The 24,074-nt window shown below is 50.1% G+C and overlaps 1 protein-coding gene and 1 pseudogene across 4 annotated transcripts in view; both read right to left on the reverse strand.

Moving 5' to 3' along the window:
• The window catches only part of EVI5L (ecotropic viral integration site 5 like), a 33,074-nt gene extending 14,869 nt beyond the window's left edge, over nt 1–18,205 (reverse strand). For 2 of the 3 annotated variants that reach the window (XR_013960808.1, XM_080672168.1), the window contains exons 1-6: nt 17,998–18,205; nt 6,160–6,343; nt 1,884–2,073; nt 1,244–1,468; nt 1,076–1,150; nt 274–399 (exon numbers count right to left, since the gene is read on the reverse strand). Coding sequence is in view for 2 of the 3 variants with exons in the window: in XM_080672168.1 (XP_080528294.1) it covers nt 274–399; nt 1,076–1,150; nt 1,244–1,468; nt 1,884–2,073; nt 6,160–6,311 (768 nt within the window). In the remaining variant the exon portion in view is untranslated. Of the gene's footprint in view, nt 1–273; nt 400–1,075; nt 1,151–1,243; nt 1,469–1,883; nt 2,074–6,159; nt 6,344–17,954 lie in introns of all 3 variants that reach the window. The other variant, XM_080672167.1, reaches the window with a different exon arrangement.
• Nucleotides 18,206–22,984: 4,779 nt separating this feature from the next.
• Nucleotides 22,985–23,538, reverse strand: LOC308251069 (large ribosomal subunit protein eL36-like; annotated as a pseudogene). Its single transcript has 2 exons — nt 23,306–23,538; nt 22,985–23,077 (listed from the first exon to the last, which is right to left on the reverse strand). The product of its transcript is annotated as a large ribosomal subunit protein eL36-like (transcript).
• Between the last annotated feature and the right edge of the window lie 536 nt (nt 23,539–24,074).

A 24,074-nucleotide genomic window follows, 5' to 3' on the forward strand; every position in this document is an offset into this window, starting at 1 on the left:
AGTCTGGCAAAAGCCAGCTTGACCCCTCTGCCCTTGGACTCTGGAAGCCCAGAGCTCTCAGGAGCCCCCACTATAAATGGCTGGCCCTGCCCTATCCCTGGAAGTGTGCTTGGGGGCAGTGCCACATGGCTCCCTGGGGACTAGAGCCCCTTTCTGAGCTGGAACCTCTGGATATGATTTCTCAGCCCTGGAATTTTCAGTTAAGTAGACCCACTGGGACGGCTGTGGGCTGCAGAGGAGTGGGTGGTGATGGGCCACCCTGGCCCCACTCACCTGCAGCATGTACTCAAACTGGTAGATGCAGAGCCCCAGCTCAGCCATGCTGGGCTTGAAGAGCTCCCGAAGGCGATACTCCTGCATCAGCCGCACAAACACACAGAAAGCCTCCTCCTCCGGCATCTGAGGGATGGGCAGGTGGGCAGGTGGGCAGGGGGCTGTGAGTGTGGGCAGGGTGGGAGGGGGACGCTTACTGCTCTTCTTTTGGACCTGGAATACTGTGCTAGGCCTGTTTCTGCTCCATTTACGTTTAATGAACGTGGACTGCGTGGGCTGTCTGAACTCTCACAATGAACCTCTGGTCACTCTTGTTTACTGATGGAAAATCTCCTGAGGCTGAAGTCACCTACCAAAGGCCACCTGGCAGGGACTTGATCCCCAGGTCTGGCCACCTCCAGAGCCCATGGTTGGGACACCATCTGGTCCACTCTCAGTATCTCTGTTCTCCTCTTCCTAAGCCTGATGAATTCTCTGGACAAAACCCCAGCCCCATAAACTCCACACTGGCTAACTTAAGCTCCCTGTTGGAGTTCCCTGTCCAGCCCTGGGAGGTGACTGAGTAGGACGGCCTGCCCCTCTAGACCTTAGACAGTACAGTGGACAGAACAGGCAGTCAGCCCCTCTGTGTTCACCCACTGGAGGCTTGGCCTGGGGAATGTCAGAGGTCACAGTTGGATGCAGGGGTAGGCTCTGACAGTAGAACACTGGATAGAGGGTTACATTCTGCTTTTGTCCACCTCCTGGAAGCAGAGCCTAGATGGGATGGCCCCTGCCATAAGCCTGGCCCCAGGCCACCTACCTGCATTAGGAGCAGGCCCACGATGAAGGCACTGCCCTGGCAGTAGCCCACCTCCCGGTCCACCAGAGAGTATGCCTGCAAGGGAACATGAGTGTCAGGGCAGGGTCCTGCCAGGCTCAGTGACAGCAGGCCAATGTGGACAGGGGTCCTCAGCAGTGGGGGCCTCACCTTCATGACATTGAAGAGGACCTCCTGACCCAGGCTGTCCTGGCCCTTGAAGAACTCGTGCTCTGGGTAGGTGCGGGCGATGTCCCTGCGGATCAGCTTCTCGCATGGCGAGGACATCTTGAGCAGCTCTGAGTACTGGTTCTTGACTGGCATGTTCGTAGCACTGCACAGGAGCTGCCACACGATGGCCCGGAAGTGGTGTGGGATGCCCTTGTGGATAAGCTCCTGGGGACGGGGTGGGCAGCAGGAGGCCAGACTGGATGCTGTCCCAGTGCAGTCTCCCCACGGCTACCTAGTCCATGGGGCTTGCCTACGCCATGCATGTGGCTCAGAGCTCCGCGGAGCCTTTGCACTGCAGACGGAGTCCACACTGCTTAAGGTACTACCCCCAGTTTGTCACAGAACATAGTGGGGCAGGAAACAAATAGGTGCCTGAGATGGCAGTGTGACAGCTACTTACCTGGCCAGCCCCACTCACACTCTCTTCCCTCCCCCTGCCCTGGCAAGGCCCCCTGAAAGTGCCTGCACAACTCCACTTCTGTCCCTTTGCCCGTGCTGGGACCCTGGTGCTGGCGGAGTGACCTGCTGTCTGTCCCTGCTGACCCTCCCACCGCCCACCCACCTCCACCATCCCTGCCACCTTAAGCAGCTTCTCCTTTCTACGCCGCCACTCTTCCCACTCATTGGCAATTCGGCCCCATAGGATCCACGTGTCCTCCTCCAGGTGGCTCAGGTTAGAGGAGGCAGAGGAGCTGGATACCAGAGAGGAGCCGCTGTTTCGCCGGGAGCCATTCATTGAGCGCATTGATTTGGAGTCGGCTTCCAGGAGCCTAGGTAGGGAGGGTGGGTAGAGGCAGTTCTGGGCTGCAGGCATCGCCTCGCTGGTCCCTGGGCTTCAGTGACTCCTTGGGAACAGGTAGCTGCTGCGGAGCCTGACCCCTCTTCTCGGGGATTCCAGAGGCCACCAAGGATTTGGTCTAATTGTTCTTGCCGAGTGACCTTGGCCAGAGCCCTAACCTCTCTGAGCTATGGTCCATCTCCCTGGTTCTCTGCAGAGGCTGCATTTGTTTGTCTCATTCTGTGGCCTGTACTGGGCTGAGAAGCATATGGATTTAGCTCACTGAGTCTTGTACCATCCCTGAAGGGCAGGTTTTGTGAAGAATCATGTTTTAGGGATGAGGCTCAGAGAGGGTGAGCAGGTGGCTGGGAGTACTCAGCCAATGAGAAGCTTTATGAAACCTGGGTTTCTGATGCTTTGACAGCGAGGTCCTGGCTGACTCTAGAGGGCCTGTCCCTCCCAGGCCTAGCTAATTCCTAGAGATAGTGAAGGACTCACCTGCTAGTGCATCTTTCATGTGCAAATCAATGAATCCAGAACCCACAAACCCACCTCCTCTCCATTACCAGGCTCTCACACTCAGGGCTACTATGTGTCCTTATCACCACAGGCCACCCCTATGCCCCAGAGCAGGCTGAAATTATTCAAACCAGCCCAACCCAGGCCTGCTTACCCTGCCTTGCCCATTCCTTCTTTCAGAAACCACAGCAGAAGTACTTGCCTGCATTTCCCCCTGGCTCCCTCTGCCTCCTGACTGACCCTGGTGCCTCCCCGAGTGGCCCTGCATGGTGTGCCCTGCCTCCTGCTTCTGTCTTCTCAGTGGCAGTCCTCTCCTGATCTGTTGGCTTTGTCATAGCTGAATGATAATAAATCTACATTTTATTTTATTTTTTAATATTTGAAAAATATTTTTTTAAAATTCAAAGTTATTCTTCTGGAAAAAAGGAGTAAGTTTTAAAAATAAGAAAACATAACTGTTTAAAATTTCAATCACAATTAAGTTAATACAGTAACTTTTTTTTTTAAATATATTTTATTGATTTTTTACAGAGAGGAAGGGAGAGGGATAGAGAGTTAGAAACATCGATGAGAGAGAAACATCGATCAGCTGCCTTCTGCACACCCCCCACTGGGGACGTGCCCGCAACCAAGGTACATGCCCTTGACCGGAATCGAACCCAGGACCCTTCAGTCCGCAGGCCGACGCTCTATCCACTGAGCCAAACCGGTTTCGGCTACAGTAACTTTTATTACAAACTTATCTTGTTATAAAACATTGCTGCCCTGGCTGATGTGGCTCAGTGGTTATAGCGTTAGTCTGTGAACTAAAGGGTCTTGCGTTCTATTCCCAGTCAAGGGCACACACTTGGGTTGTAGGTTTGATCCCTGGCCCAGTCAGGGCGTATGCAGGAGGCAACCAATCGATATGTTTCTCTCCCATCAATGTTTCTCTCTCTCTCTCTCTCTCTCTCTCCCCTCCCTCCCTTCCACACTCTTGAAAAATCAAAGGAAGAAATAACGTCTGGTAAGGATTAACAACAACAAAAAAGACATTGTTTATGAAAAAGGAGAGGTCAGCTCTGGCCAGTGTGGCTCAGTTGGTTGTCCTGTGGACCAAAAGGTTGTTGGCTCGGTTCTCGATCAGGGCACATACCCAGGTTGTGGGCTTGATCGCAGGGAGGGGGTGTGCAGGAGGCAGCTGATTGATGTTTTACTATCATATCAATGTTTCTCTCTCTAAAAGTCAATAAAAAGTCCTAAAAAAAAAGTTATATAACAGGCTCACTTCAAAAGCTCAAAAAGCATTATTTAAAAGTAGTTTCAATTGTTGCCTCTGTTCCAGCTAGAAAAGTTCACTAAGCGCACATGGAGAAAGTGTTACTATTTTTAGTCACCTTTCATTTGATAAATACTCATACTCATGAATATAATTCTTCTTCTTCTACAACTCTATGGAAAATTAAAAGTACTTACATGCCAAAGGAGGAAAGCCAGAGCAGATTTAAAGGGCTTCAAGGAGTACTTGTCATCAATATGACTCCCTTTTTAAAAAATTTTTATTTTTCAATTACAGTTTACATTTAACATTATTTTATATTAATTTTCAGTTGTACAGCATAGTGATTAGACAATCATATACTTTAGAAAGTGTATGGCTGGTGTGGCTCAGCAGTTGAGAATTGACCTAGGAACCAAGAGGTCACCGGTTAGATTCCTGGTCAGGGCATATACCTGGGTTGCAGGCTCAGTCCCCAGTAGGGGCCATGAAGGAGGCAGCCAATCGAAGATGTTCCTCTCTCATTGATGTTTCTATCTTTCTATCCCTCTCCCTTCCTCTCTCTCTAAAAATCAATAAAAACATATTTAAAAATGAGTTTATTTATTTTTTTCTTTATTGATTAAGGTATTACATATGTGTCCTTATCCCCCTATTTCCCCCCACCCCCAAAATAGTTTTTTTTTTTTTAAAGAAAGTGTTCCCGCCAATATTTCCAGTACCCACCTGGTACCATACATAGTTATTACAATATTATTGACCCAAATCCTTATGCTATACTTTACATCCCCATGACTATTTTGTAATGATCAATCTGTGCTTCTCAATCCCTTTACCTTTTTCACCCAGTCCCCATTCCCCTCCCTGTGGCAACCATCAGTCTGTTCTCTGTATCTATGAGTCTGTTTCTGTTTTGTTTGTTTACACTGTTCTTCAGATTCCACATATAAGTGAAATCATATGGTATTTGTCTTTTTCTGATTGCCTTTAATTTCACTTAGCATAATACCCTCTAGGTCCATCCATGCTATCGAAAATGGTAAGGTTTCGCCGAAACCGGTTTGGCTCAGTGGATAGAGCGTCGGCCTGCGGACTGAAAGGTCCCGGGTTCGATTCCGGTCAAGGGCGTGTACCTTGGTTGCGGGCACATCCCCAGTGGGAGGTGTGCAGGAGGCAGCTGATCGATGTTTCTCTCTCATCGGTGTTTCTAGCTCTCTGTCCCTCTCCCTTCCTCTCTGTGAAATATCAATAAAATATATTAAAAAAAAAAAAAAAGAAAATGGTAAGGTTTCATTCTTTTTATGGTTGAGTAATATTCCATCGTATATATGTATCACAGCTTTTAAAAAATATATATTTTCATTGATTTCAGAGAGGAATGGAGAGGGAGAGAGAAAGACAGAAACATCAATGAGAGAGAATCATTGATTGGCTGCCTCCTGCATGCCCCCTGCCGGGGATTGAGCCCACAACCTGGGTATGTGCCCTTGACTAGAATTGAACCCAGGACCCTACAGTCCACAGGCCGATGCTCTATCCACTCAGCCAAACTGGCTGGGACATGTATCACAGCTTTTTTATCCACTCGTCTATTGATGGGAACTTGAGTTGCTTCCATATCTTGGCTATCTACACTAATAAAAGAGAAAGATGCAAATTGACCGTACCTTCGTGATGCCCACCAGCCAATCAGGAGTATGCAAATTAACCCAACAAAGATGGTGGGTTAATTTGCATACACAGTCACCATGGCGACAACGCAGGCGTTTTGCACCGCCCCAGCTGCTCTGGGCCTCTGGGTAGCATGGGAAGGTGGAAAGGCGGCTCCGGGCTGGAGCGAAGGTGGTGCCGGCAGCCAGGGGAAGGAAGGCCCATTCTTGCACGAATCTTCGTGCATTGGGCCTCTAGTTGTAAATAACCATGCAATGAACATAGGGTTGCAAATATTCTTTCCAATTAGTAGGGAATAAACCTACATTTTAAAACAAGGGGAGGGCCAGAAAAGAAAGGTGGGAAGGCCTGACTCCAGAGTCAGAGGCTTTATTCTTCTGTCTAACAATGGCTTGAGAAACACAGCCAGGTTCCCAGATTCACTCTGCCTCTAGAAACCTTGGTCTCCTCATCTGAATGGGGAACTATCTGTTCACTCAGGGTTAGGAGGATGACACTGCCTCTGGTGGGAGCTATTACTTTGCCCAGGACTAGACTCAGACATGAATGTGAGGGAGCACCTAGGAGCTTCTGTTTGGGGCCCAAGCTGTACCCTTGCACACCCTCCTCCTACCCCAAGCCCCAACTTACCGGTTCTGCTCTTCGAGCTTGGCCAGCAGCTCCAGCTCATTGGGGCTGAGGTTCTCAGAGTCAGAGGTGGGGGAGCAGGTGGGGGCTGACAGGGCCTCCTGGGATGAGGAGTCAGGGCTCAAAGTGGGGCTTGCCATGGTGGGCAGGCTCATCAACTGCAAGCAGGGCCAGGTCACAGCTCTGTCTGGGGGCCGGAGACACACATAGTCAGCGTTGGGTTGGGTATCCACCTCATTCTGCCAGCTCTGGGCCAGCTGAGCCTGCTGTTCACCTGTGCACATTTCTTCACTCTGGGCTCCCACTTCTGCTCTGTACACTTGGTGTACCCCTCATCCCCATGCACCCCAGCTCAGCTAATGGCCATGCCAGCGCCTTCTATTCCAGACGCTGACTACCAGGACCCCTGCCTCTGTACTCCAGATGCCTGGACAGATACCATAGGACCACAGCAGGGCCCAAGCTGTGCTGTTGTCCATGGGCATGAAGGCCAAGGCTCATCTCCACACTCCAGAGTCTTCAGCAGAGTCTGAGGCCAAGGCTTCCATCACTCAAGACCCCTGCTGGGACCTTGAGGTGCAGGAGCCCCTACTTTGGTGGCCCTTTCTGACAGCCTTGGTCCTTGTCTCCTGCTGTGGTCTGTCCTGGGAGGCCTGCCTCAGCATCTGATCTTCCCTGTCTCATCAACCAGAGTGGGCTGCTAGCACAGCCAGAAGCAATTATTCTCTACTGTTAATTGTCTGGTGCTGCCAATTGCCAGAAGAGTTGACTACACTTGGGCTGGGAAGCCAGGGATGCATCAAAGTGCTGGGAGTCTGTGCCCTGGTGGACACAGAGTGAGAGCCGTAAGTTCTGATGGGTATCCTGATCTTGGCTTGCCGTGTGCCATGCAGGCGTCAGGTCATCTCTCCTATTTTTCCTGGGGATGGTCTGGCCCCACCCTCTTGGGGGGCTCCAAGAACACTGGCCTCTCACCTTCTGCCAGTGTCATGAGAGGCAGCTCAGCACCATACCCAAAGCTACGGCTCCAGACTCAGACCTGTACCTAAAGCATGGCACCCTCTCAACCAACTGTGTAGGCTTCTCTGAGCCTCACAGACCTCAGAGGGTGACTGTGAGAACGGAGTATGCTACTGCACATGGTGTGTGAGAACAGTGCCTGATACTTAGTGATCATTCCATAAACATCGGCTATTATTATCCATCCTGGGGCCAAGGTTGAGGGCTAGCTGGGAACCAGGGCTCCGGGGTTCTGTTGTGCCTGTTGTGGGATATCTGCGGGGTTGGCATCACCTGTAGGAGGTTCTAGTCATCAGGAATGGCTAGGAAAGGGAAGGATGCTAGGAGCTGGGGATAGTGTTCCTTCTACTCAGTCATTCTGCTTCTGGTGAGCCCAGGTTAGCTCAAAGGGTCTAAGAAGATAGTGATCCCCAGGGTCATGGTGGCAGGAAGAAAATCCTGCTCCCCTACTGCCACTGTGGGCAGTCCCTTCCTGCCCACCCATTCTCCTGAATGCTCTGTACCAGGAGTCCACTATGTGCTCTTGGACCCCACTTGACCTGGCTCTGACAGCTCAGCCTGCATAGGGGCCCTTGCCTGGTCTCTGGAGAGGTGGGAACTGGTCCCATAGGCAGCAGGGGAATAGTGACAAGATGAAAGCAGACCCCTCACACCTTCCTGGCCACCTCAGGGCACTGGGCACCTTCCTGCAGCCTAAGCTTAGCCCCCAGCCAACACCCAAGGGCTCAGGGGTTGGCTGGACTTGATCCTGGCCATGCACTTGATTCTGGCTGCCTTCCCTCATGCTGCCCTGTCACGGGGGTACCATTCTTCTTTCAGCTCGAGGGGGGCCAAGAACCTTCCCTCCCCAGGACTCTGTGACTCCCCAGGGCCACTGGTTCTGTCTCTGATTCCTGAGAGCTCCCCTAGTCTGTTGGGTACTAAGGGCTCTGGCTTTCAGTGAGTGGTATGAACTCTAGGTCCTGGCAGGACCAGCTGGCCAGGGACCACCTGCTCCAAAGATCAAGCCACATGCACCACCTAGCCAGGGGTTAATCATTCCTGACAGAGGAACAGTGGGGGCTTTCCTGCAGAGTCATAGTCTGTGGACAAGAAGTGCTGACCTAGAAGGATCTCTCTGGGCAGGGAGGGGCTGGGAAGGCTGCATGGGTTTCCCAGCTTCAGAGTTGGGAATTAGGGAGGAGCCTCAAAAGCATACCTGGATTTGGGGAGCAGTGGGGGCCTCAGAGAAAGAGACCACATGAAGCTAGGGTCATGACCTGGGACACTCTCTCAGTCATGCTTCTTCCTTGCTGGGCCCAGAGCATAGCTGGCCCACCATCTCCCCTAAAGAGCCTGAGAAAATGATTCATGTTTGAGTTTCTGTTAAAAAATAAAAACCACACCAGGAACCATCCACTAGGAGAGTGTGTTCAGCAATTTATCATATAGTAATGTGCATTTCATTCAGAAAATAAAGTTGACTCAATGTATAGGGCTGAAATTTGCAGTCTGAAGGTAGAAACTAATGATCCCTCAGGAACTTTCTTTTGACTCATCCCTGGACTGTAAACACTGCTTTGCCCTGGAAGCCATCTCCTGATGAATGTACATACACACACTCATACAGGCAGATATACACACTCACACACAATCTCACACTTATATATAACTCACACTTGATATACAGGTAGACACACACTCATACACATTCACTTTCACATGCACACACTATCTCATACCCATGCACACTCTTGCACGCACACAGGCATGCATGCTTTCTGCACTGACAAGACCTTGCCACCTTTGGAACTGAGTAGCTTGGGATGGACACTGGCTTGCTGCCGTCCTAGCTTTGTGAGCAACCCCCCCCCTTCCTCCCCAGAGTGCCATGACTCTTACTGGCTCAACCATTCCTTTCCTGGCACTTACTGAGGGCCAGGCGCTGTTCTAGGCATAGAGTGGAACAAGGTGATGAGAATACAACTCCACAGGGTATGCAGCCATTTCTCCCTTGATAAATGGGCTCAGAGATGCAGAGACAAGGCAGGTCCCTTCTAGGTCAAAGGGGCCAAACCTCTAAAATCCACACACAGGCTCCCTCTAGGTCTGGGGTTCCAACTTCAATGCCATTTGCCCCTACTCTAACTCAGCCACCTGAAGGGGGATCCTGGCTCCTGTGGAGTGGACAATGAGCCACCTAACCCTGCTCCTGCTGGCACCATCATTCACCTTGCTCCCATAGGGTGGTCCATGGCTTAGGAAGCTGAGCCAAGCAAGAGGGGTGGGAAGAAGATTCTGCTGGTGAGCTGGGCAGGGAGCATGGGGACAGAATAGTCCAGATGTCGGACATCTCCCACCTCCTTTTCCCTCTCCCTCTTAGGGAATTTTGGACACTGTCGGTCATGCCTCTTCCTTCTTGAAGTCCTCTCCCATCTAGTTTCCAAGAGGCTGGGCTCCTGGGTCTCCTGTTTCTTTGCCCAGGGCGTTTTAGCCTCCCACATGGTGCCTCTTCCTCCATAGGTTCTGCTGGGCCCTGTCCCTTCATGCTGTTGGTGATCTCACTCTTACGGCTTAAATGACTGAATATATGTTAGTGATTGTGACACCTCCATTCCCAGGTTTTCCTTTCTCCTGAGCACCAGCCAGATTGCCAAATGACTCCTGAACATCTCCATCAGACCCCTGGCCAGGGCAGGAATCGCCATTGTCTGAGTCCCTGCTACTGCAGTGTCCCCCGCTGGACCTGGTACAACCTAGGAGTTGATAAATATTTGAGGAATTGAACCAACCTGTTCACCCACCAATATTTACTGGACATCTACCAAGTGCTAGTTACTATGCTGAGGACTGAAGGCTGGTGGGCAAAGAGACACAGCCCCTACCCACCCAGAACATACAGGGGAAGAGACTAAGAAACGGTCACCCAAACTTCCTACTACAGATGGAGACAAATGCTTGGAATAAAAAATAAGGTAGAGTGGAAAACAGTCTGGCAGTTCCTCAAAAAGTTCAACAAGAGTTACCACATGACCCAGCAATTCTACTCCTAGATGTCTACCCAAGAGAATGAAAGACACACATCTACATGTAAACTTGTCCATGACTGTTCGTAGCAGCATTATTCACAATAGCCAATAAGTGGAAATAACCCAAGTGTCCATTGGCAGATGAATGGATATATAAAATGTGGTCCATCCATATAATGGAATATTAAAAGAAAGGAAGTTCGGATACATATGAACGTCGAAGACATGATGCAGAGTGAAAGAAGTCAGACACAAAAGACCACAAGTGATATGATTCCATTTATATGAAATGTCCAGAATAGGTAAATCCTTAGAGATAGAAAGTCAATTAGTGGTTGCCAGGAACTAGAGCCTGGGGGTGGGAGGAATGGGGTGGGGGAGCAACTGTTTATGGGATATTTTGGGGGTAATGAAATGTTCTAGAATTAGTGGTGGAGGTTGCACAACTTTGTGAATATACTAAGATCCACTGAATTGTTCATTTTAAAAGGGTGAATTTTATGATATGTGAATTATACCCCAGTTAAGAGAAGGTAAGGGATGGGGTGGGCGCAACTCAAGAAGGGACTCTAGGCAGGGGCCAGAACCCCACAGGGCATTGTGGGCCAAGGCAGCAACCTGACTGGGCTTGCATTTTAAGAAAACCCTCCTGACCTGCAGTGTGAAGCTCCTCCTCCAAGCCAACTTTCTCCCGACTAAAGCCAGCCCCTCCTCCTGCTGTAGGTGGGCCTACCTGGGTCCCTGATGCTGCCATCCATTGGCTCAGGCAAGGTCTGGTACTACCTTCCTGGTGCTTGCTCTAAACCTTTAGTCACTCCCTACTATGACTTGGAATCCCAACATTTTTGCATGGTGCACACAGCCCTGCTAACCTCACCTCCTCCCATCTTGCAGTCCCTCCACACTTAGCCCACAAGGAGCACCTACTTCTTCCTGCCTGTCTTTGCACATGCTGTTCTCTTTGACTGGAAAGGCATTCTCCAAGACTTGGTTTGAGTTTTTTTCTGTGAAATATTTCCTGCCAACATCCCGCCTCTAGTGTCCTGGTTCATTTCTCTCTTTTCTCTTCCTGAAAATACCTACTCCCTACACCCCAGCCCAAGACATATTCTATGGCAATTACTTCTATATATGCCTGCCTGCCCTACTGGGTCATGAACATTCTGAGTACAAGGGCCTGTTTTCTTAATTTTCTACTCCAAGCCCATAACGCAGCAACTGACATTTAGTTAGGTGCTCAATAAAGGTCTGCTGAATAAATGAAGATAAAAATATCTGTGCTACTCAGGCAGGGGATCAAGGTCAGCATCAACAGTAATAAGTCATGTTAAGAATATGTACCCTTGATAAGATGAGATGAGAAGGGCACTTCACCCCTATGTCTTTCTCCCCCCAAAAATCACCCAATTTAACTATGAGAAAATCTGGTGGCAAATCCTGATTAGGGAACATTTTAGAAAATTCCTGACTAGTCCTCCTCAAAACTGTCAAGGTCATAAAAAACAAGGGAAGTCTGAGAAACTGTTCCAGCCAGGAGAAGCCTAAGATATGATGATGAAATGTTGTGTGGGATCCAGGATGGGGTCCTGGAAAAGAAAAAGGATATTAGGGAAAAACTAAGGAGATCTGAATAAAGTGTGGGCTATAGTTAATGATAACGAATCAATATTGGCCCATTAATTATAACAAAGGTACCAGACTAACCTGGGATGTTACTAATAGGGGAAACTGGGTGTGGAATCTTCAGGAACTCTCTGGACTATCTTCTGACTTTTTTTTTGTATATCTTAAACTGATCTAAAAAAATAAAGTCTATTTTAAAGATAAAAAAGTGACTATATACCAGTGTAGACTGAAAAGTAAAGGACAGGTCTAACACATGAGAGGTGTCACCTTGAGCAGAAGGTCACTCAAAGGGTCCCTTAACTAGGCTGTAGTGGAAGAAAAATTCAAACTTGGATTTCTGACTCCCGAGCCTTTGCCCTACTTTGATCTGCTGTGCTGCCAATCTCTCTGCGTTCTTTTACTTTAGAAATAATATACCTGAAGCACTGAGTGTAGTGGGCACTCAGTGGATGGCTGTAATTATTATTATTACTAGAGGCCCGGCGCACAAAAATTCGTGCACTTGGGGGGGTGTCCCTTAGCCTGGCCTGCACCCTCTCACAATCTGGGACCCCTCGGGTAGGGTCCCTAGGCCTGGCCTGAGATCAGGGCCTATCAGGGCTTTCCTTCCCCCAGCTGCAGGCAGCTGGCCCCACCTCTGCTGCTGCCACTGCTTGCCATCTGTGCAGCGCTGTCCCCCTCCCCTGCCACTGGTGGCCTCCCTCTGCAGGTGACAGGTGTGGGGTGTGATGGCTTGGCTGGCCTGGGCCTCCCTCTGTGGGTTGATTGCTGGCCTGCCGCACAACTGCCACAGAGCCGCTGCCGCTGGTGAGCCTTCCTCTTTCTTTGCTGGGGGGGCAGGGCCAGCCCTGCGAGGGGCCCTCTGCCTACCTGATTGCCCTTAACTGCTGACCTGCCTACCTGATCACCCCTAACCACTTGCCTGCCTGTCTGATTGCCCCTAACTGCTTGCTGGGGGGCAGGGCCAGCCCAGCCAGGGGCGGTCTGATTGCCTCTAACTACTGGTCTGCTTATCTAATCACCCCTAACCACTCTGCCTGCCTGATCACCCCTAACTGCTTGCTTGGTGGTGGGGCCAGCCTGGCGAGGGGCTGTCTGCCTATCTGATCACCCCTAACTGCTGGCCTGCCTACCTGATTGCCCCTAACCACATGCCTGCCTACCTGATCACTCCTAACCGCTAGTCTGCCTGCCTGATCGCCCCTAACCATTTGCTTGGGGGCGGAGCCAGCCCAGCGAGGGGCCATGGTGGTTCTGGTCTCTGGTCATTCCGGTGATTATGCTTAAGGTGGCTGGCCTTTTATTATATAGGATTACTAGTTTTGTTAATCCTCACCCAAGGATATTTTTCCATTGATTTTTAGGGAGAGTGGAAGAGAGAGGGGAAAAACAGAGAGAAACATTGATGTGAGAGAAACACATCAACTGGTTGCCTCCTGCATATGCCCCAACCAGGGCCCTGGCCAGGAAGGAACCTGCAACCAAGATACATGCCCTTGACTTGGATTGAACCCAGGACCTTTATTTATTTATTTATTTATTTATTTATTTATTTATTTATTTATTTATTTTAAAATATATTTTATTGATATTTTACAGAGAGGAAGGGAGAGGGATAGAGAGTTAGAAACATCGATGAGAGAGAAACATTGATCAGCTGCCTCCTGCACACCTCCCACTGGGGATGTGCCCGCAACCAAGGTACATGCCCTTGACCGGAATCGAACCCGGGACGCTTCAGTCCACAGGCTGACGCTCTATCCACTGAGCCAAACCGGTTTCGGCTCCAGGACCTTTTTTTAAAGATTCAACATTTATTTATTTATTTTTATTGATTTCAAAGAGGGAGAGAGGGAGAGGGAGAGGGGGAGGGAGAGAGAGAGAGAGAGAGAGAGAGAGAGAGAGAGAGAGAGAGAGAGAGAGAGAGGCAGCAATGATGAGAGAGAATCATGGATCGGCTGCCTCCTGCACGCCCCCTACTGGGGATGGAGACCACAACCTGGGCATGTGCCCTTGACCAGAATCAAACCTGGGACCCTTCAGTCTGCAGGTTGATCCTCTATCCACTGAGCCAAACCAGCCAAGGCCACAGTCATTACTTTTTAACAGGGAAAGCTACTGAGTGTGTATGCACCATCTTTCAGAGCTTGGTATTTTCAGAGGCAGGAATAAAGGCCTCAAGTGTCCTTTAATTTTGGCTCCCTTCTCCTCTCCCCCTGGCTTCTGATCTTTACCTCTAATGATTATGGGGACACAGAATCATTTCTGAATCTGAAGCCTTGAAAGATGCCAGCTGACTTCATTTGTCTAGCAGACCACCATGGCTCTAACTCTGGGGAAAGTGTCCTGGTGTCTCAGGTCCTTTTCCTTGGCAAGGAGTAGGCAACTGATGGGCCAGCTGCCCCCCCACCCCACCCCCCAGGTAACATGAACAGTAGCTGGAATTCAAAAGCAAGTGGGTAGAGAAGACTGACAGCTCTAAACCAACCAGGCACTTACTGAGTATCTGCTATATGCCCTAGAATCGCCTGGAACTCAACTGTGAGTAGATACAAGCCCTGCTCTTGTGGGACTCATGGGCTGGAATGGGAGACAGACACAGACATATGTGGTGCACTGTAAAGTGGAAGAAAAGTGTAGTGAGTCATGCCATCAGGGCCTTGGAAATCTTCCCAGCAGGGCTCAATCTCTTCCTAGCTCTGGTGGGTTAGTTCTCCTATCTAAACCTCCTTCCTTCCACGGTCTCCGTTTGGCTTCTAGAGCATGTGCACTGCAGACTCCCACAGGCAGGTGGATTTTGCTGCCTTTCTGATTCTTCCAACGATGGGTTCCTCTGACCAGGGAGTTTGCATAGTGTGTGTCTCATGGATCACCTTTGAAACATGAAGGCTTATAGGATGAGGCCCACCAAATGAGGCACGCTGCCCTGAATGCATCATGCGTGCTCCTGCTTCCTGGGCCTCTGTCCAAGCACTCTGGCTGCCTAGAATGCTCCATACATCATACTTGCTCCACCTTCCCTAACACCCCAGAAATGCTCAGGGCCCTTTTCTGCTCTCCCCCAGCAGCACACCGTACATAATTCTGTCTCAAGTTTCTACACAGGAGACAGCAGGATGTGATGTTAAGGGCATAGTGCCGGAATCCCAGTTTCTCCAGGTTGTCTGGAGGATTAAATGAGATACTATGTAAATGGCACTTGGCACAGGGCCTAGGAAATGGCATGGGCCTGATCAGTGTGCACTAGTGGTTCTACCTCTTGTCTTGAGATGTAGAGAGGGTCTTTAGATGCAGAGCAGGGACCACCTTTGACATTCCTTCAGACCCCAATATCTGACTCAATTTCCAGGATGGCGCTTCCCACAGAATGATCTGTATCTATATCTGCACAAGAAGTTGAGATCATGTTCCCCCTTGGCCCCTGTAACCATCAAAGCATATACACAAAAACACAGACCTGTATTCTAGTCTAGGGTAAAAGTGCATTGATATTGTCCACAAGCCCGCCCTGGGAGCCTTCTTGTATTTTCCTAAGGAGTTCAGTCTCTCCTGAGGAGCCTTCCGACCCCACTGCCCCCACACAAGGTCCCACCCTGGGGAGCCTGTGGGGTTCATTTCTTGTGTACCTCATGACCTTCAGCAGTCTTTTCATTCACTTTCTCCCTTCAGCAAGTGAGCAGAACAAACCTCTTCCTACCCAGCATCAGGGGTCCATGCGGGGTGTGTGTGTGTGTGTGTGCGTGTGTATGTGGACACTGCCAGCAAGCAGGCCTCCTACTGCTCTCTGTCCCCCAACACAATAGACTATTTCTCAGCCCTGATTCAAGCTGGCTTCCTGAGGGGCAGCATGGCCACAGAGATATTCATTATACAGTGAGTTATCAACTAATTACAACCAGGGGACCAGGGTGGCTAGAAGGGTGACTGCCCTCCTGAACTCCATTGACTCCTTCCACACCGTGCCCAGGGACAGTCAAAGCCACATCCTAACCTCACTGGCTCCCCTGCAGTACAAACTACGGTTCTAAGAATTTATCCCCCCATATTCCAGATGGAGAAGTTGAGGTCCCAAGCCAAGATGTGCTTTTTTTCTAGGCCATCCAGAATACACTGGTGAACATCCACAAAGAAGCCTGGTCCTGTTTACTTGGGATTGTTGAGGAATGCTTATGTGGCTTGAAGGAGTTTAGATGGGCAATGCTAGGGCTGGACTGATCTGGAAATCTGCATGGGGCGAGGCCCGGGTCTCCCCCTTACTCCCTGCAGTCTGGCCATGCCAGCTTGCCAGTTCTGTAATCGCCTCTCTTCTCTGTCTCACCTCATTTTTGTGCCAGGGCCAAGCCACCTGCAGTTTTTTTCAAACCACCAGCAGTTAACCGCAGAAGCTCAGGGGAACCCACAGGTTGGACCCAAGGGCGAGGGTGGTGGGGTGGCGGAACAGATAGGAAGAGACAACACAACCCAGAAAGACACAGGCACAGGGGCTGCTAGCTCCATCACAGCCTAGCTGAGGAAAAAAACAGCCCATTTTCCCCCTTCTGAAAATATTCCTTAACAAAGAGCTGTCTGCTTCTGACAGGCCCAAACCCAGACGCACGGGGTCCCAGATGCCAGGAGAGGAGGAGGCTGTTTCATTTTAGCATAACATACTGGTTGTGGGTGAAAGAACTCATAGGGACTGTCAGGGGCTGGGCTGCCCCTGGGCAGCAGCACTGGCCCTGCCATCTGAGACCAGTAGGTGGGTGTGATGGGGTCAGCATGCTGGTCCTACCAGTCTGGTCAGACTGCAGGACCAGGGCCAGGAGCAGTGTGAACTCCTCTTCCTCGCCAGGGGGTGGCATAAATCAGAGGCCAGGCAGCGGTTCTTTTAGGGGGACGGGTGGAGGAGAGAGAGTGAGTGTCCTTCCCTTGGAAGAAGGGCAAAGTGGGGAGAGATAGATAAAGGGGAAGAAACCTGCAGCAGGTGTCCACTGGCTGTTGGGAGATTCTGGGTCACCCAACCACCTCCAGGGTTCCAGTGGGGGTGCTGGCTCAGGTAGGTTGGTGTGGATGGACAGACTGGCTGCCTGGGGCAGGGCAGTCAGCTCACACATCTGAGTCTATGCCAGAGCTGGGAGCACGGGGACCCCAGGAGGACCTGAGAAGGTAAGGTCCAAGAAGGGGTGTTGAAGAGCCCTGTGTGAGTGTGTGAGTGTGTGTGTGTGTGTGTGTGTGTGTGTGTGTGTGTGGTACCAAATGCCTGGTCTGTGTTGGAGGTCTGAGTTTCTCTGTGTATGTTGGGGATCCAAGTATCTGATTGTGAGTATGTGTGTGTGTGTGCATGTCAAGAGCTCCTGAATGATTTTTTGGGCGGTGGGTGGGTGGAAGGGGTTTCATGGGTATTCTCTGTTTGAGAACTGTTGGCAGTATGTGTGTGCTGTGCTGGGCTCTCAGAACAATTGGGGGGTAGTGCTGAGCATGAGGTGAGGGTGGACTTCCAGGAAACAGGGATCAAGATGAGTCAAGATCAGGGGTATGTGTGGAGCTACTGGAGTGTGCAGGGAGGACCCCAGGAGTGCTGAGAGTAGGAGATGGGCCAGCAGGCTGAGGTGAGGCCTGTGGACAGGAATCCTAATTTACAGAGGCTAGGTAAGGGTCCTGTGGGGTCAGAAGGGAAGGGCAGGGAGGACTCTGAGGCTGGTATCCCTGAGGATGGGGATAGGTCTAGGCCCAGAGATAGGATGGGAAGTGAGAGGAGGGACAGGTTGGTAAGGGGTCTGCAGATGGGAGACATCCTAAGGGACGGAGGGGTGGGTGGTGTCCTGGGCGCGCAGGGGGAAGGTCTGCGGGGTCGGGGCTGGGGAGGCCCTGGAAGGTCCTGGGAGGGGTCCTGAAGGTCAGTAAAGAGGGTGGGTGGGGGTCACGGGCCTGAGGGGCACTCCCTGGGATGGGCGGGTGGAGGTGGGAGGCGCCCGAAAGGGTCCGAGAAAGGGCCCTGAGAAGTCGGGAAGCGTCGGGAACGAGAGTGGGTGGAGGTTCGGCCCGAGGCTGACAACCAGGGTCCATGCTGGGAGTGCAGAGGGTTCCCAGCGCGGGTTCCGGGGAGAGGCAGCCCGGCTCCCGGTCTTGCCCGGCCCCGGCGGGCCGCAGCGAGAAGCCACTTGCCTGTGAAGGGGCCCGGGAGGCCCGGGCCACGCCGCCTCCCTACCTGCGCCGAGCGCGCCGCCATCGCTGTGCCGAGCCTCGCCGTCCCGTTAGCCCCACAGCTGCCAGCCCCGCAGCCCTGGCCCAGCTCCCTTAGCCGCCCCCCGGGACCACTGCCCCGGCCGGCTCGCCGCTGCCATTTCACCCGCTGACAGGAGCCGCGGCCCCGCCCCCAAAGCCCAGTCAGCCAATTCACCGCCCCCAGTTACCATGGCTCCGCCCACAGGCCAGGAGTGACGGGATATTTGACCATTCAGTAAGGAAGGCCCTGGCTACGGCCAGAAGGTTGCTGCCTCTGAGGAGAGAAGCGAATTGAAATTAGGGAAGTAGTGAAGGATGGGTGCTTTTGCCTATCGAAATGTGTAATCCTGTTGATCAACACCTGTCATGGCCAATAGCGAGGAAAGAGGGGTGTGTCCCTGAGAGAAGTCTGTGGCCCTGAGGAACCCCCTACTGAGGCAGCCAAGCTTTTGGCACTAAGCCCCGCCCATAACCGGGCTTTCCCCCAATGAAGAGACGTCCTGATATGTCCATTATCGTCTGTCCCTCAAACCAAGCCTTGGCAACTGTTGGGACTATATAAAGAAGATTGACAACTGAAGGAGGGCGATGAAGTAACACTCTGTGGCCAATGGGATCGTGAGATTGGTGTGCGGTTATCCTCCGGGCGGCAGGGCTTGAAACCTACATTGAATGACATAGGGGAGGGACTTGGGGGCGTGGCCTAGACAGCGATGGGGCGGGGCCAGATAAGGGTGAGGCTAATGGGTTGGGTCTGAGGAGAGGCGTTGCCCGAAATCCCTGAAGGGGAAATGATGGGACACATCTTCTTTGAGCTCGACTCTGTGCTGGGGACGGGGCTGTAGGGGGTGGGGTCACACCGAAGATTCAGGCTGGTCCCCTGCCGTAGTCTATTTTGGCCCGGTTAAGTATCTTCTCTGAGGCTCACACTGCCTTGTGTTCCCCCAGGCTGTGTTATCACTGCTACACTCCTCCTATCCCCCACCCTCCCCAGACTGATGGCTGCGGGGGTGGGGGGGTGGGGGGACGGGCGATTAGGGGACATGTAGGGCCTAAGTCAGGTCTCACCAGCATTGTTGATCAGGGGCCTGGCACATGGGAACTGCTTATAAATGCTTGATGAATGAATGATTAAGTGAATAGTGGGCCCAAGACTCTTTAACAGGGAAGGGAAGGGCGGGGGTGGGGTGGGGGTGGGGATCACTCAGCTGGGGAGGATATGTAGGGACAGTCACTGACAGAAGGCAAGACTTAGCAAAAAGGACATATTTTCACCCCAAGATGCAGGGATGGGCCTTGCAAGGGTGAGGTAGGGAATGACCCTGTCACAAGAGGGTGACATCATAAATTCAGAATGGGGACTGGTAATTGGAAACAGGAGGACTGGGACCAGAGTGGGATGTTCCAGGACCTTCTAAGGTCTAGATCTCAACCTTCTAAATAGTAGGAAGTTCTGTCTGGGTTGGGGAGCAATGACTGACATTCTTTGCTTTCTGTCCCTGTCCACCTTTCTACACTCTGTCCCATCTACATTTTATTTCTGTCTATACTTTCTCTGCTGCTGTCTCTACTCTTCCTTTGCCTCTTTATGCCTTTCCTGTCTCTCTCTCTCTCTTACTACCTACATTGTATCTATGAAAATTCTGGAACTGTTAAGAAAAGCCCCAAAACATATTTCTAAAAACTCAGGTGGTAAAAAATAGCCCTGGCTGGTTTGGCTCAGTGGATAGAGAGTCTGCCTTCGGAGTGAAGGGTCCCAGGTTTGATTCCGGTCAAGGGCATGTACCTTGGTTGTGGGCACGTGTGCAGGAGGCAGCTGATTGATGTTTCTCTCTCATCGATGTTTCTAACTCCCTATCCCTTTCCCTTCCTCTCTGTAAAAAACCAATAAAGTATATTTAAAAAAAAATACATTCTGTCTCCCTCACAAGCCCATAGCTTCCTCCCTCATTTTCTTTCTTCTTCTTCCTTTTTTTTTTCCCCTGAAAGAACAGATCTTTACCTCCCTCCTTTAAAAGTCAGCTTTTGTGTTGGGCATTCTATAGTCCTGACAGTTACAAGGTGACTTTGGATTTAGTGAATTAGAAGTTGAAATGAATTTATGGACATTGTCCCCTGATTTCTGGGTGGGCCTAGGAGAGGGGGTCACAGATCCCCATGGACGTGGTTGAAGATGGGACAAGGGTGTTGAGTCAGGAGGGCAAGGGTGACATCAGGATGTGGTGAGGGCCAAGTAACTAGCGAAGGACAATCCCTGAGCATGGAAGACTGAGGTGCCATCATGAGGGCTGAAGTCTCGGGGTTTGCCCTTGTTCCCAAAGGTCGTCTCAGGAAAGAACAGTTTGGTATGAGATATAACTTCAGAGGAACAGAGAAACCTGGACTGGTAGCCAAGATGAGGGAACTGCAGAGGTACAAGGCCCCCCCTGAAAAAGGTCATAACCAGTTTGTTCTGGGGCCTTGCCTGATAGGGACATCTAGTGGCTAGGAGATAAAATCAAACACCAGCCTGGCCAGTGTGGCTCAGTTGTTGAGTGTCAACCTATGAACCAGGAGGTCACAGTTCGATTTCTGGTGGGGTAACCTGAGTTGTGTTCTTGATCCCATGGGTGTGCAGGAGGCAGCCCATCAATGATTCTCTCTCATCATTGATGTTTCTATATCTCTCTTCCTCTCCCTTCCTCTCTGAAATCAATAAAAATATATTTTGAAAAGTCTTACACCAGGAAGATGCACAGGATATTTAACTCTCTCATTCTTATACAGCCATTTCCACACAAAGGATAGTTTAATTCTGGGGACACTATGATTCCAGTTTTATAAGCATAATGGAAAAAAAATCCAGCAAATTATTGTTGGAAAATACTTTTGAATCATAAATTGCACTTAGCCAATTAGATTCCTAGATCACTTTTCTATTCAGTGCAGTTAAACCATTCCCAACTTTTTCTCAAAGTTCATTTTTGCTTGATTGAAATAATTTTTATGAGGAAGATTTTTTTCATGTGATTTTTGAAGTAAACATTTGATCCATCAAGCAGGCTCCTTTGTCCAATTTTTACCAACTGTTGATTCTATCACTGTGATTTTTTGTGTGACTGTCATTTCTTCAGTCAAGTTTTGCATATTTAAATTTATTGAAATACCTTTTCTCTCTCTCGGTATTCAGCCATACAAATTTTAGCACAATCAAAAATTATTTTCTGGGTTAAACTTTCTGGACTCAAAATTCATTTGTTGTAAATATTGATTAATGTGAGTTGCACCTCACACTTGTCGCATAGAGAGCAAATTAGGCTATAATTTAAAAAATATATTTTTATTGATTTCAGAGAGGGGAGAGAGAGAGAGAGAGAGAGAGAGAGAGAGAGAGAGAGAGAAACATTAATGATAACAGAGAATCATTGATTAGCTGCTTCCTGCACACCCTCTATTGGGGATCAAGCCCACAGCCCCTGCATGTGCCCTGACTGATAATTGAACTGTGACCTCCTGGTTCATAGGTCAATGCACAACCACTGAGCCATGCTGGCCAGGCCATTTTTAATTTTTTGAGGTAATTCCATATTGCTTTCCACAGTGGCTGCACCAATCTGCATTCCCACCAAGACAGTTCCCCTTTCCCATGTCCTCGACAACACTTGTTATTTGTTGAGTCATTCTGATAGGTGTGGGGTGATATCATTGTGGTTTTGATTTGCATCTCTCTGATGATTAGGGACATTGAACATCTTTTCATGTCTATTGGCCATCTGTATGTCCTCTTTGGAGAAATGTCTATTTAGTTCCTTTGCCCATTTTAAACATTGGATTGTTTTTTGTTTTTTTTTGGTATTGAGTTTTAAGTTATAAGTACTTTATAAATTGTGGATAGTAATCCCTTATCAGATGTATCACTGGCAAATATGTTCTCCCAGTCAGTGGGTTGGTTGTCTCTTCATTTTGTTGATGGTTTCCTTTGCTGTGTGCCAAAACATTTTAGTTTAATGTAGTCTCATTTTTTTCATGTTTTCTTTTGTTTCACTTGACCAGGGAGAAATATCAGAAAAAAAAATATTACTGTAAGAAATGTCCAAGGTTTTACTGCCTATATATATTAATTCTTGAAATTGGAAAGTGTGAGTCCTCTGACTTTGTTTTTCTTTTTAAAGAAATACGATGTTAGCTGTCAGGCAGAAGAAGAGCCTGTGAAAGAGGTGGAGCGGGAGCAGGTGGGAAGAGTCCAGGTGAGAGTAGGACTCAACCAGGGAGAAGGGAATGGCCACGCCTATCAGGGTTGGACCAAGACAAAAATGGATCTGTTAGTTTGCTCAGGGGGAAGGTAGATTCTGTCATTGGTCATTTTTGGAGAGTGGTGGGAGGCGGAGCAGCCAAGAGAAGGAAAGAGAGAGGAGGTGATGGCAGGAATGAGGACAGCCCTTTTCCGAGATGTTTGGTGACACCTAGAGGACTGGGGAGGTTTTTCCCCAAAGATGAGAGAAGCATAACCAAGTTCCTAGAAGTCTCCTTGTTCCAACACGCGGGGCACAGCTCATCTGCAACACCAGGAACTGAGCCTTTGGGGCTGAAAACAACAGCTGACCTAGGAGCCAACTACTGCAGGGCAGGTATCTCCTACCCTCCTTCCCGGGGCTCTCCAGGGCAGCAGTGACGAAGAGGGGCTAAGGCGCAAGGTGAGGAAAATGAGCAAATCTGGAGGACCGTGACGTCACTCTCAAGAACAGGTAAAAGGTCGGCGCGGTGGGGGAAGGTTGGCATGCCAGGCAGAGGTTCTAGCGGCTAGGCTAGACGCGAGCCAGTGCTAAGGCAAGGAGGTAGGAAACTTTGGTATTTGTTCTGTAAACCTGTGTTGAAGCCACCTCAAACCTCTGGGTGGCGCGGTCTAGCCTGGCGAGACACCCAAACAGGCTGCCTGTATTTTATTTTATTTTTTTCTGAACAGCTTTTATTACACATAGAGGGGATGGGGCTCAGTCCTTCTTGGCTGCTGCTGTCCTCCTGGCGAGGACATTGCTCAGCTCCTCTCTCTTCCTCTTGACATGGATGTGTGTCCCTTTTTCTTTCTTTCTTTTTTTTTTTAAATTTATTTCAGAGAGAAAGGGAGAGGGAGAGAGAGAAGAAACATCAATGATGAGAAAGAATCATTGATCGGATGCCTCCTGCATGCCCCACACTGGGGATCGAGCCCGCAACCAGGGCATATGCCCTGACTGGGAATTGAACCTTGATCTCCTGTTCATAGGTTGATGCTCAACCACTGAGCTTTGCCGGTAGGGCATGTGTCCCCTTTTCTTGAAGCATTTCAGGGCCCTCTTGTCCTTAACCTTGCGCAGCTCCATAGGGTGCCTATCATGGGGGGCAAAGTCACACACACACCTCTTGGATCATTTCCCGCACCAACTTGGTGTGTTTGGTGAGGCGCCTGCGTAGTGGCTGTGCCTCTGCTGTGCCTCAGCTTGCTCACGTTTTTGGTCACCATGAGTCCCTTGTTGAGGCCCAAGGCCATTGGGTAGCACAAAGCCATGGCTTCTGTTCCTCAATGGCTGCCACAGTGAAAGGGCTGGCTCCGCTGCTGTCCTGTTTTTTGATTCCTGTCCACAGCCCCATGGGGTCTCTTTCTGATCTGTGGATGTTAGCTGAGGTTCTGTAATTTCATTGCGGGCAAGTTTCTGAAAGGCCAGCCCAGCCTGGCTCACATTTCAAAGAAGGAGAGACATACTCTTAAAGCAGCAGGTGGCCTGTGTCTAAGAATTGAGGAGGTAAGTGGGGTCTTGTAACCAGATAACCGAGGAGTTTGGGCTGCCTGTCACAACTTGAGCCAATTAAGCAGAGTCAGGGTTGAATGATATATGAGCATTTATTCCAATAATGGTGGCAGTATGGGAGAGCAGCTGGTCATCCACAAAAATCTGCTCTGCCTCTACCCATGCGCCAGCTGCTTATATTGGGTAGAAGGACAAAGATTACACAGGAAAGTAGGAATTACAGGCATGGAAAGTAGGCACAGTATAATCATTACAGGTTACAAGTCATGTGGGCTGGTGAGGGTCGCAGAGGGCA

The sequence above is a fragment of the Plecotus auritus genome (genome assembly GCF_963455305.1).
Source record: "Plecotus auritus genome assembly, chromosome: 6".
In the NCBI taxonomy this organism is placed as follows: Eukaryota; Metazoa; Chordata; class Mammalia; order Chiroptera; family Vespertilionidae; genus Plecotus; species Plecotus auritus.